Source organism: Branchiostoma floridae, chromosome 4 (genome assembly GCF_000003815.2).
Source record: "Branchiostoma floridae strain S238N-H82 chromosome 4, Bfl_VNyyK, whole genome shotgun sequence".
Lineage (NCBI taxonomy): Eukaryota > Metazoa > Chordata > Leptocardii > Amphioxiformes > Branchiostomatidae > Branchiostoma > Branchiostoma floridae.
Genome location: NC_049982.1, coordinates 8,237,708 through 8,251,885, shown reverse-complemented (window position 1 = coordinate 8,251,885; position 14,178 = coordinate 8,237,708). Strand labels below are relative to the sequence as shown.

The 14,178-nt window shown below is 41.0% G+C and overlaps 1 protein-coding gene across 6 annotated transcripts in view; it reads right to left on the bottom strand.

Annotated features, from left to right (window-relative positions):
- LOC118414544 (tetraspanin-18-like) overlaps positions 1-14,178 on the bottom strand; it is a 41,722-nt gene that overhangs the window by 4,472 nt on the left and 23,072 nt on the right. For all 6 annotated transcript variants that reach the window (XM_035818642.1, XM_035818648.1, XM_035818646.1 and 3 more), the window contains 7 exons: positions 6,961-7,139; positions 5,984-6,178; positions 4,554-4,628; positions 3,999-4,106; positions 1,245-1,436; positions 845-928; positions 260-309 (listed from right to left, as the gene is read on the bottom strand). In XM_035818642.1, the coding sequence (XP_035674535.1) occupies positions 260-309; positions 845-928; positions 1,245-1,436; positions 3,999-4,106; positions 4,554-4,628; positions 5,984-6,178; positions 6,961-7,029 (773 nt within the window). In that variant the 5' untranslated portion in view covers positions 7,030-7,139. The remainder of the gene's footprint in view (positions 1-259; positions 310-844; positions 929-1,244; positions 1,437-3,998; positions 4,107-4,553; positions 4,629-5,983; positions 6,179-6,960; positions 7,140-14,178) is intronic.

Genomic DNA, 14,178 nt, shown 5'->3' with positions numbered 1-14,178 from the left:
TCTTCAGGACATATCAATTAAGCCATCTCTTAGATATACAATCCTTTCAGATGTCCCAACATGCAAATCAACAAGTTCCATATACATTGTACTGAATAACTTCTAATATCGTGTTGGTTATTTGCATGATTAAGAGGGAATGAAAAAAATGGCTGAAGGTTCATGCAATAGTCAAAGACCAGCAGTCACACAGCACATGTTAAAAATAAAAATAAAAATCTGCTTGTTATCTATGAAGGGACAGGGAATAATTTCTCACTTTTCCTCCATGTTCCGCACCATACAGATGGAGAACACCATGCCAAGGATCTGGAAGAAAAATACAAACATACTATAGTTTGTAACATTATTCTAATGGCTTAAAAGTTGAACCACAAGTTGTTTATCCTGTTGTACAGACCTTTCTTTTCCATGGTAGTACTTGACTTAAATATGGGTGCCATTGGATTTACAACCAGGGCTCCTATAGTCCCTTCCCCCTCCCCCCACAAAAAATGACAAAGCCTTCCTGATGCGATGATGGGATGCTGACCAATAAGTGGTGCCCAAGGAAAATATGACTTAATATGAAAATTACAGGCCATTAATAAGGCCTAATTATCTCCATACATTTTTCTAGGGAATCAAGTAAACGATCCCCAGCTATATATAGTACATGACAGTACAGTACATAAGTTCAGTTCATGCTTAAGTTTGTCGATTATATTGAGGGTCATGAAAGTCCATTTTCAGTCATTTGAAAAAAGGATTTGACGCTTGACCATCCCTATTGTTTTCCGTCCCGCTATGACATCTGTAAGCAGTGTTAATTGATTTCCAGTAGAGTCGATCTGCTGTGACCTACCATGACTGCTGCGATGGCGATTCCTACGATAGCGATGATGAGAATCTTCTGTTGGAACTCTGATTTCATCTTCTCAAAACAGCCCTGGGAAAGAATAGAATGGTCAGCAGAGCCAAGAAAAGGTCCCTACCAACTATGCAGCGTGCAGAAAGGTGAAGATAGCAAGTTATTAAATCAATGAAATGCCAACTACTCAGTTACAGGACAAGCTGTGTTAAGATAAAGACTTTACAAATAGCATCAGTCTTGATGATGTTATTTTTGAGGGCACCATTTTGAGAGTCTTACTTTTCAACTTGAAGTTCCTGTATGCTGTAGTATCCTCACAACCATTAGATTTTTATCTAAACTTTCTGATGTGTTTTCAAATTTACACCGGTTTACAACCATGGAAACCTACCCCGGAGTTCATGAACATGGGGTCGTCAGGATTGGCGTAGCAGGCGGTCTGGTTCTTGGGCAGGTTGTCGAGCGAGAGCTTGTCCCTGGTGCAGCAGGAGGAGGGGAAGTCCATCCGTGTGCCCTGCCCCTGGTTCTGAACCCAGTCCGATGTCAGCCAGTCCTTGTAGCCTGTTGTACCACAGCAGCCAAACTGGAGGAGAAGAAAAAAGTTATAGCACCATAAACAGAAGCCTCACTGTCACTCTCATGGCAGGGCATTGTTACTCTATCAGAGGAACCCCTCCCCTGACCTGCTCCAGTCTCTTCTGCATCTCAGTCTGTAGCCAGGTAGGGCCTACATGTAGATGCTTCTACAAGCTGGCTCCAGAAGCCTACCACTGTTATTCCTTTTTAAGGTCAATGAAGCTTAAGGTAATAAGATACACAATACAAAAGCTATTCAAAAGCTATCAACTGGACAGATTTTGTAGACGGCAGACATTTTAGATAGCATCTCCTATCTGACAAAAGACAGTGGATGCTATCTGAAACATCTGACTGCAAAAAATCTATGCAGTTAGTTACTTGAGAACCTTTTGTACTAAGTATTTCATTTCAGTCCTCATTTGTTTGTTTTCAGAAAACAACTGGTGTAGAGGTTTCATCAGGGGCAGTGCTGTCTCCAGCGTGAAATTTATTTCCGTCCCTAACAATTGGGTGGGTGGGGGTATCGGGCCAAAGGCCCGACGCGAGCGCCGCAGGCGCTCGCTAAACTAGGGGGGTCCGGGGGCATGCTCCCCCGGGAAAATTTAAACCCCCTGAAACGCTATTTCACGTATTTTCAGAGGCAAAATTTCATTTCGCAAAGTAGGACTACCGACACTCCACGATCTCGAAACAAAACGACTGCCCCGCCCCTTGGTCGGGCATTTCGCTGACGAAATATTTTGTTCGTTAAGCAGTGTTGCGTTTACACTCTGAACTTTGCATGGTGCTTGTTCGTCGTCATTTCCCGTATTTGTTGATAATTTGTGGATAGATTGGGGGCTGGATAACGCCGCGGGCCGAGGTCCATTGACGCATTTCAGCTTGTAAGATATCGTAAGATCGTAAAGGAAGTTTACATCACCAATTAAATCACCTACCTATTTTGTCTGGTACTGATTGCTCAGTTAAGTTTCTATACTATATTTTGCTTAATAACTCTTCATTTTGCTGGTGCTGTGTTACTGTTTCTTTAACCATCAAGAAATGTGCATTTCTCGATAAAATTGAACACCTTACTGCTCGTTGTCCAGCACCGTCCAAAGGGCACAGATTTGCAGAAGATCGGTGGAAAATTGCAAACAGCGATCATGTTCACAGCGCTGGGTAAGAATACTGTCGCGGGCTACTTCCGCATAATTTTCCGCAAAATATACAAGTTCGATTTCTGATATTTTCTCGTGAAAATAGGGTTACATTCCGCCGAAAATTATGTATGTAACTTGTAAGCTGTAATAGCAGCAAGTTGGAAAATGTGGCAAGACATGCCGTTACCATGGTAGCAGGTCCGGCGGCAGCCTTCTGAAGTAGCGCGCGGCAGGGTGTGCTTGATAATTCTACAAATCCAATCAACTTCCCACCAATCACAGCCAGCAGCGGCGCGGACAATGAGGTAACACCATGTCAATCACGAAGAAGCGCGGAACTTTACGAACACGGCGCTGCGAACTCGGTCCCAAATCCAAGCACACACGTTTGAAGATAAATGGCGCAAGAATCGGCCGTGGCTTCGTCACATCGTAGACGTAGGCGGTAAGGATATGGTGTTTGCCGTCTGTTTACAGCTTGTACCAGGGGGAAAACCTCCTTTGTTGTAGAACTATGGAGATCACCAGTGTGACGGTTTACTGAGGCCTGCGACAAACACACGAAGGCCGAGTAAAGAAAGATAATTTCTGAACCGCCGTGTCAGGTTCATAATGAATTGCAGTTTCCCGTTAATGTTGATTTTAAAACATACAAGGGCCGGGTGATTCCGATCGGCATTGCAAAAAAAAAAATTTAATAAAATCCATACACCAGTACACAAACATCAAGGCTTTTACAATACGGAAAGAAATTGGGCGGGATGCGTTCTCCGCCCACCGCTCGGGCGGCCTGCATATGAAAAGAAGCCGATTTCTGCCAAACCCCAAACTTTCGGGCGTGTCTGGAAAATGTTTATGAAAAGAACAGGCGTACACCGCGTGTTCGCCACATCATCAGTTCGAGAGTCATGCATCCACCGGTCCCAGTAGTTTATGTTTGGACATCGTTGACATTTGGACATCGTTAACATTGGGACTTTAGCCTAAACTTGCTAAAGAGTCACAACTGTGGTAAGGCACAGTGGCAAGGTAAGATAACGCCGCAGCCCCGCCTTCTTTTGCGCCACACGAATAGCACGCTTTCGCGATCTCTGATGTCCACACATCTCCGTATGTCGGGGTCGCGTTTATCTCGCAGCTTGGAACGTGGGGGCGTCATGAAGGAAAATGCAAAAGTCGATTAAAAATTGAAGTCGGAATCCTATTTTAGTTATTGATTCTGCCATTTTTAGCTTACGAAACTGCATTTTCATGTCATGAAATTAAGATTTTTAGGGACGGAGTGGGTGAATTTTTGTTCCGTCCCAACAAGTAAATTTCCGTCCAGGGACGGAGAGACGGGTCCTGGAGACAGCACTGATCAGGGGCCTTGTAGGAAGATAATCATCATCATCATGTCAATTCAACCACAGAAAACTCACGATGATCTGGACGTAGTTCCATGCGGCAGATGTGGGGTCCTGAGCCTTGGGTCCTTTGTAGTCTTCCTGCAGTGTCTTGTTCATCATGTCTGACAAAACCTGCTCCGTCTGGAGGTGAAAAAAGCACAAGTAAAAGCACAGTAGTTTCATAGACAAGTTTTAAAGCTGAGTTGATTACCCCGACTAATGGCACTAGTACTAGATTTATCTACTGGTATCACAAGGTGCTGTAAGTAATCTATTTTTGACCATATCAAAGTTGTTAATTTTCCAAGTATCCTCCATCATGGTTGACAGAAGCTTACTTTATCTGCAGATTGAAAAATGCTTTCAAGACAATATAGAATTGTAGAAATGTGTCTGATTGCATTTTACGGCTAACTTGGACATCTGACAAATGTAGCAGAGTGATCTATCAGGCAGCGTTCTAAATTGATTTCTTGGACGACAGCCAATGTACGACATGGTATGTTGAAAAAGAGGTGCCATGCTGCTAAGTTGGGTACATACGTGGTGTTAGACACGTTCGAATCATGAGCTGGATAACAGGCTTACCTTAGCTCTGAACATGAAAGCCAGCACGGCGGCCACGATCTCAGCCGCGAAGATCAGCAGGAGGAGGATGAAGAACTGCAAAGAACAAGACAAAAACAAAGACAATCTTATCAATATGCAGCAAAAGTACTACAATTTTGATATCGTTTCTTTCTCGTTTATACACATACATTTTGATATACCACATTTACATTCTGTTGCTTATAACAATCTCTTGTTACTTAATTTGAAAGTTTTATTTCATTCATCTTCCTTTTTGATAATAATGACTTTACTGTTATATGTAATGGCGCCATTGAAAATCCATTTGACACAATTAAATGGACCACCCAATTGGTTGGGAAAAAGAGTATTCTAAAGCCATACTGTAGTGAAACTTGCAATACTTTAACAAATTCTCAAGAAGCACATTTACATCTACTATATGTGTAATTGGATAATTGTTTTTTAATACAATTACTTGTTGCTACAGACTAGTAATACCCATGAGTAATGCACTAATATTGAAAACATCTTGATATATTCCAATGCCATATTCCACAAGTTCTAATGTCATATCAATCAAGACTCCATGCAGTCTGACCCCATATCATGTCTGTCCCCAGACACAGATATGTATAGATTTTCGTGACAAAATGGTCCACTACTGGGTCAGGGCCACATGTATTACAGCCAATCGTTATCTCCCTTATGTCTAATTACAACTCATTAGACAAGACTCAATGAAGGTAACCAATTTGTGTTGATGTAGGACAAAGACATGGGCACAATAACACGTAATGAACAGACCAAATCGAAAAGGTATTAAAGCAGTGAAAATGATTAGGCCACTGGGACCACTGAGTTAGCAGTTGTGCCACTTCACATTGATTATTTGATTTTCAACACCACCTGCAAATTCTCCACATGTCATGACACGTTTGATGGACACAGAAAACGCACTGTACTCCTTGTACTACTTTTACAATGGGAAGAAAAGGCAAGAGACACTCAAATGTGCCATCAGCATATTCATCCCATGTTTGTCGATGACACAGTAACTGGGAACAATGCAGATATCTTAGGATAGTGTTACAGAAATTATGCAAATGAGCACATGGTTCCACATGGTTCCTTTTGACAACCAACGCAATAGGAGTCAAAATGTATGCCAAAAACCTGTAACTTATGCAACTGGAAAAGATTTTGGAAATGGTCAGACATTTCAGACAGCCATCCAGTGTCTTTCATCAGTGACACTGGAGAAATCTTGTTGGAGATAGTTTTTATATCCTAGCTGTGAATGAATATGTAAAAGAGATCTAGTTGGAGAACAGGTTTATCCTAACAATGAAATAATATACAAAATGTCAAAATGTAGATAACACATATCAACAAAATCATCTATATCTCAGATATGTATACGGTACTCTGCACCAGTGACTCCCTACCAGGATGAGCATGCACTTGCTCTCCTTGATGGCGCCACAGCAGCCCAGGAAGCCGACGAAGAACACGAAAGCTCCGACCCCGATGAGGATGTATGCGCCGGTGATGAAGAGGGGGTTGTCCCCGACCAGCGTGATGAAACTCTGCTGCGCCACGATGACCCAGATCCCCACACCCAGCAGGGCTGCTCCCGATAGCTGAGGAAACGAGTAATGACATTATGTAAGATTGTTGCTCAAGTTTACAGCTTTAGAACATGATGCTGATATACTGTGTTTTCCTTATGTAGTACTACCAAAAACATCATAATTATTTGACCAGTCTGGATAGCTGAGTAAATGAGGCATAACATGAGACCTTATTCCAGATTTCTGCTCATCAAGTGTGCAGCTTTGGAGCATGATAATGATATGCTGTGTTCTGCATCTGAAGTCTTAGAAACATCCTAATTCTTTCTGTCCCATCTGTCCCAACAGCTGAGGAAACAAGCAATACATCATGCTCAAGTTTACAACTTGATTACATTGTTTTCCATTTTTACAACTCTAGGACATGCTGATGATGTATCTTTGGCTCCTGGACCTTCTTCATTGTTCCTCAAGTCTCTTTTCCAATGTGTTTGGAATATGCCCCAAGTATGCTAATTAGTTTTGTGCAGTGCCATCAGTTAAACTTTGAATTGTAAGAACAACATTGGTTTCAGCACTACGGACAAACCTGGAAAGTTGCACTGTTTGGACAACTCCTCTCAACAGAGCTTCTCTTTCATGTTGTCATAAGGCAAAAATGACTGCAGACTACCTAACAGTGTTTTTATAAATGATGGCAAAATGTAATTCGGCATATAAACTGCCCATAAAGGTTGTTTTGCAGCAACTTTTCATGAATTTTACTGGACAGATAATCTATCACACAGGCTTCTATTTGATCAACAAGACATAACTACAAAACTTGTCTACAATAACAGAATCCATCTTACCCAGAAAAGCAGGTTGAAGACAAACAACAAGTACTTCATGCAGTTATAACATCCTCCTTCTGAGTCCATGGTGATTGGTCCTCCGACGTCACCTGATCAAAATGCTGTACTGGGATTGGCTCTTCAGTGGTTTAGTAAGGTCCAACAGCAGTTGAGAAAATCAGCTCTCCTTCAAATAACTGAAAAAGAAATATTTTTTTATTAAATCTTAGGTTGAAAAAAACATTAATTTTTGATATGAAATTCTGATTCTGAAGACTACCATGTAATACAGCCCAAAGCTCTTGTTCAATTTTTGTTCATTTGTAAGAATGATAAAACATTAGTGAAATGATAAGTACTTGTTCACGAATCATAGATTACCTTTGTACAAGTTGGAATACATCCAGTAGTGTGTTTTCTTATCAGGTTGGCAGTGTTTGTAATTACATTAGTACACACTAAAACTATCCCAATGAAGATATATTGTGCATCGTTGTTCTTCCTGTTATTTCATTGAGTTATGTTACACGGCAGAGTTGTGATAAAAAGAGAAGATATGTTTTTCTCACATTAAGAGGAAGTGGACTATTAACTAAGGCCAGCTAATGGACCAAAGATCTCATTACTGAGTTGATGAGGAGGAAACTTGGCGGCAGCAGCATGTTGGTGTGAGATGGATGGATGCAGTAACCATGAAGTACTGTCTGTTCAGGCTGTGTGATGTTTGGCATTTACTACAGCTACTATCTGCAGCACCGAGTACTTCACAAACATGTGCTGCCAAATGCCTGACATTTTGAGGGAATTACAGGGCATGAAGCACTCTCCTTTTTTCATAACCTTCAACGTTGCAGGTTGTCAGAAATTTCCCCAGCAATTTATAGAACCTGTCAAGCTGATGTCAAGATTTACTATGCGTTGCCTTCCAGTTAAGGATTTAACTTCGTTTCAAGAAAAAGAAAACATCATCATCAATCATATTGTAACTTCTCAAGCATCTTAACCTACAAGTCTTGCAGCACAAGTCTTAGGCTATTGGTTCATGATATTCAACTTGGGATTTTCTTGGCTTCCAGAATTGCAAGTTGTACATGTAGATACTCTCAACAACAATCTTGAGGGGGCGGTGGGCTGATGATGAGGTGTACTGCTAGAAATTGGTTCCTTATTATGTAGTACCTTGTATCAGAGCCTAGACTGATGACCTTAAAGTCTTGGAGGATCTTGAAGTAATGGGAGGTCAACCCCAAGATGCCAATGGTCAGTGCTACATATGAGGCATTGATCCATTAGACCTAATCTCCAGCACTACGTACATGAGCTGACTTGCAATTCCAGCATTAATTGTTACCTACAATGTGGCTCTCAGGAACCGTTCTAAGGGCCCTGATAAGGGTAAGGAGACAACTCAATGGCCTGCCTGCAGCTAACTGTACAAGGTTGTCTTACAAGGGGCGTTCAATAAGTTCTCAGTCAAAGTCAAATACAGAAACAAGTGGCACACTCAAATTACTGAATATGAATTATGAAGATTTGCATGATTATCGACCAAAACTGAAATCAACATGGCCATTACTTTTCAGGAGATGCCATTTTCAAAATCAGTATTAAAAAAAAACAACTAAGGAAGATGCTGGAACTGTGATAAGAGAAGTATTGAAGAATAAAGGTTAACTGGTTAAAGAATTGAGACTGAGCAAAGTGCCCAACGTGCCCTCCTCTATTGTAGTACCATTACCTCTCCTTGACTCAGCCATGATCGATGGCCTTGTCACACTGGATACATCGTTTCTACCATCAATCCGCCCACCCCTGACCCTATCTGGGACTCGTGCTGCCCAATCTCCAGTGTGTGGAAGTCAGGCAATCTATAACGGACAGAATGGACCTGACCTTCCCTTAACCCTGGCGGTAAGTCTACAGATCTTCTGGCACAAATACTGCTGCAATCTACTTCTGATTACCGCGTGGATGGCTCCAAGTTCATTGTCCTTCCAAAAAAATCTTGTTAGAGTCACATCACTAGGTTTTTCTTTGTAAAGGCTAACAGGGGCAATGCACCGGCATCCTTTTTTCCTGTTCAACCATAACTTCATGCATTAAAGGCTTTCACTTTTACCTGTCATGTTCTAGGTACATGATACTCAACATTGACCAGTATGGAAAAAGTAGAAGTACTTCAGCTCTTAGTGGTTTAGGAAAGGTTTCATGCTTTTGGAAGGGTTACCACCAGGGCTTGAAATTCATTTTTGGGATTAGGTGCACTGGTGCACCCAGCTTAAAAAATCGGGTGCACCAGAAAATTTTTGGGTGCACCACTTAAATTTAAGTAGAATGTAAAAAAAAAAACTAATAACAAAACTTAGTTACAAGCTATCAAATTATTAAACAAGTAACATGACAGACATTTTTATCATCTTTCTAACACTTAGATGTCAAGAATATGATGTATACTAGTATACTCGATATCTTTTCATACATAAACCTAAGACAATATTTGGGTGCACCCTGTGCACAGTTCTAATTTTGGGTGCACCTGGGTGCACATGCACCCAGTATTTCGAGCCCTGTCATTTACTTAGCTGTAGGTACGTACTAGCACTCATGAAGATGCGTGTTTCACAGTTTGGACACTAAGGAATTTAATGACACAGGTACACGACAAATGTGATATCATGAAGAGGGCAAAAATCATTCAGCAAAATCATTTCAAGCTGTAATATCCTACATGACAGTAACTGGACTTACCCAAATGCTCTACTGTACAGAACCAGTCCTTGCCCCAAGAATGAGCGACCCCACTGCTTTTATGACATCACTTCCAGATTCCAAACGCGTGATACAAATCGATACCACAAAAGAAAGATAAGTAAAGCTTGTTCTGCAATGGACATTTACGGCAAGTGCGCTCACTTTTGACAGTTCCATCACAAGTACAACATATTCTCCCATTATGTGGTAGTTTTACGATGGTTTCACACAAGTGGATAGCTGCCAATGCCACAAAGGCTGTAAACATTGTTCTTTGGGGGTTGAGGAAGGAACAGGCCAGAATCGATACGCCCATGAAAGTCGCCCGTAAAGTCAAGTTTGTTTGGCGTAATTGAAGGAAAAAAAGCCCGACATCACACGGGTGACACAAATTGGCACAGCAATCTGCAGAATCAGGGCTACTTTACTGAACCCGATACAAATGGCATCACAGAGCTGGTTTTATGAATAATACAGAAGAACACCGCGGTGCCAAGCTCGTTATACGTCTAATGAAATCACGGCGCTCGGCCATTCCCTTGTCAGGAAGATGACCTGTCATGTCTTGTCATCTCACCGTGAGACAAGCCGCAAATCCACAGGAGAGGGCAATAAAGTGGTCCACTCAAACTTTACGGACCTTAATGGAAATCTTGAGAGGTTTCTAAGAATAGATCCACCTTGCAGAGGCCCTTCTCTCCTCCCAGTGTTCTATAGTATAAGCATGGTGCACTTTCTTCATGGATTTTCATTTGGGTCAAGATTAAGTAAGTGGACTAGAAATATTGGAATCAGAACAATAACATTTCACATCTAACCTTATCATCTTGGGGTACAATTTGATAACATATCTGTGCCAAGCATGTGACAAATTGCACAATATAATTGTGGTCATCCTTTTACAGTAGAAGCAGCTTAATTGCACTGCCTATTTGCCAATGAATTTTGTGCAATTATCCAGATGGTGCAATAATGCAAAGGTATCCAGCTGGACCGCACCAGTTTGGGATTTTGGGATTTCATGCAGTTATCCGAAGTGTGCATTAATCCGTTGTGCAATTAACTGGCTTCTACTGTACTTCTGAATTGGGCAAGGTAAAGCTAGTTTGCAGGAGACAACTTTCTGAAGAGAGCATTGCCATCCCCAAAGAGGCAAGATAATTTCTCCAACGGCAGACCCATTAGACGTAGGTACTTCCTCACTTTTACTACCCACCAGTGTCCATTACGATGGCCTACAGCTGAACAACATTCCAAACCTATCTTGACACTAGAATAAAGGATGGTTACACATAAACTCCTAGTGCACCTGTCTTGAAAGCACTTTAGATAGAAGGAAATAAAGAATGATCGCTCTTCACACAGAACTCACAGCAAAAATAGGGAGTGGCAAATTTTACTGAAACAAAATTTCTTTTTGTCACACAAAAAACATATTGAAACTGCCCACTCCATCTAAATTGTAAGTCCTTAGTAACAGGTATGAATTTATAGAAAGTTGTCATGCTCTTACATGAGAAAAATTGGGTCAGCCAAACACATACTGACCTGTGATTTGACCTCAATTCCTGCTTACAAGAATATCATCTGAGTGCTGGACTGAATAACTGGTTTTAGAGGATATAAAGGGGCCTACAGGGTTCTATATCTTGTACAAAATCATCTTCTGCATTTTCCTGTTGTAATTTTAGGGCTATGTTTAGGGTTACAAAGCTTTCTATATGAAATAAATGGTAATACACTACCCCTACATTTCATTAAAGTCTGAGCAGGACCCATGGTTCAAAAATACCCTTCCCACAACCTCCCATAACGCTAAGATCACGATTTCTACAGCGGCTGTTTGGAATACCAAGTAGAATGCAAAGAGGCATTTATGGTCTGGAATTCCCTGGCGGAATTTTGATGGCACTGAGTTATTGGCGGTGCTACTTCTCACTGAAATGGTATGGCAATAAAAGAAGCGAGAAATGATAATGGATTCAAACCTGAACACACCTTGGAGAGAACAGTTTGTTACTGTACAGGCTTTGACACAAACGCTTTTAGTTATTCTGAAAGGAAATAACTAAGAAACTAGAATACAACAGTAATTGTATCTGCTATTGCCAGTCCATTGCAGTGTTATCATCCTTGTTTATCTTTGTGAAAATATAATTTTTGGATACTGCAACATAACTTGAATATTTCTCAAGGAGTAATTCTGGGACCAATTCTGCCACACCCCTAGAAAGGTATCTGGCATTTTCAGTTCTAACGAAATGCACCTCTTCTTGTAGGACAATTAGCATTGTCATAGGCTAGAGCAATTCAATGTGAATCTTATCTACATGCTTGTAAAGTAGGCTGATAGTGATACATCTCAGGGCAGATCTTTGCATCGTTCGGAGGGGGAGAGTCTGGCAATTCTGGAAAATAGACCTGACGTCAAAAACACTCTTTGACTTATAGGCCATCAACATCGTGCACATACATGTACATATGTTGCAACAAAATAAAAAAGGAATTATTCATTTTTGGTGCCTTTGCAGTATGTTGACGGCATGGCAGTGGCACAGTAACAGTGATTTCAGACTTGCGTCTTTTTTCTTTTTACTTTCAGAAAAAAAACCCATTCCAACTGTTACATTGGCGTTTGTTAGCACCAGTTGCCAGTGCCATGGTGTCTGCTCACGGTACGTTGACAGTACTTCGGTGGTGTCAGACACGAATGCACCACAGTCCGGTGAGGTACCCCCTTTAGGCTCCTCTATGTTTATGTTGTAGTAAAGAAAGTAAATATGCAAATAGTCTAATTTGATCCACACAGGTGAGAAACCCTCAGATATCCAGACAAACCGTCATGAAAAATGCTCTGACTCCGAGACTCATTTATGCCAGTAATTCAGGCAGGAACGATTATTTATCACCATGGATTATAATGACTTTGCACGTCGGCCATATAAGGCTTGGGTGCTGCAGGGGCGTGTCACGATGTTCAGTCCTTGTCATGCAGAAGGACAAAGTTGAATAAGATTGGTCCCACAAAATGGATTGTAATCCGGCACCAAAGTTAAAAGGTATGACAGATCAGTGGATTATGGCTTTCTACCTGAAGTAATGATAAAAAATATCAAACATCCGTCTTCACTGTGAAAAGTTTAACGTCTTCTACAGCAGTCAGCAGTGTGATGATTGTAAACAACAGCATAGCACAGGTCACATACAACAGAATTCTGTGCACATTTCCTCAGATTGAATGTTGAGTGCCCTAGAGGCATAAAAAATAATCACACCAGTGTAGTTGTTCAAAGGATATTGGTATTTGGCAGAAAAAATCAAATATGAAGGATGTATTGTGTAAATGTGAAGGACGTTGTCTCATACTGTCTGTACAGGAAATCAAAATCTTTGAATTAATTCAACAGTAGTAAAAATATACCCCAGGCTTGCAAAATATTTCCTTCTACAAAATTGACTTCAGATAAGTCTGCATTTCCCACATTACATGAATATTTTGTCTTTTGTTTTCTACAGGGCAGAGAAAGCAGCTTTCGATTTTTTTCTTGTTTTCTCTAAATATGTTAAGATAATGCTTAATGCAGGTACTGAGTTTGAAGAAACTGGCAGTCACAACTTGAGCACATAACATAATCCACTAGACTAAACTAAACTATAGATAACGGTAGGGGTCCTTCAAAGTGTGAATGGATCAAACCTCACAGTTTAGTTGACTGGTTAGCATCTTAAAAACATGATCTGTAATGTCAATTCCTCTACATTTGTGGTAAATCTCAACAAGGAACCAAGTAGTATGAAATGCTATGATTGGCATATATGATCTATCCCATTTCCCGTCTTCATCTCTAAGTAATTTCCAGAGACCGTTTCCCTTCCACCTGAGACGTAACCCACCTGTCAACCCGGCTTACATCACAACACAGGTCAGTAATCAGGAGACTGGACACAGCCAATGGGGAATTCAACCTTCACCTGACCAATGCCTCACTGATGATGCATCTCCATTAGGGGTGGCTACCAGTACAGAAAATTCAGGTCCAGGTCGGGCAATACTCAAAACAATGGTTCATTTCACTACAAAGGATTCTGTTTGGTGGAGTACCGACATCCATTGATGTTTTAAAATCCTATCCGAGTCATGTAAAAAACACTAACTGCCTCTGTCTTAGACCAAATTTAACTGTAGAAGCCTGGTAAAAATGACTATGAACTCTACTCTACTTTAATCTTGTTCTTCTCTTGGATCTGTATGCCCCAAAACACTCAAACACCTGCTGGAATAATCTTTCCATTTCATGATGCATCTCCATACTGGTTTGACAGGGAGGCAGGAAGCAGTGGGTTAAGATACATGGTATATGTGGCAGGATCTGCTTTTCTAATTCTCAAATCCTTCAGTTGCCATTGTTGATGAGGCACCGCATTCCAGTAATCAATAATAATGGCGTACTCTCTAACACCAAAGGTCAGGTGGTCAGGTCAATG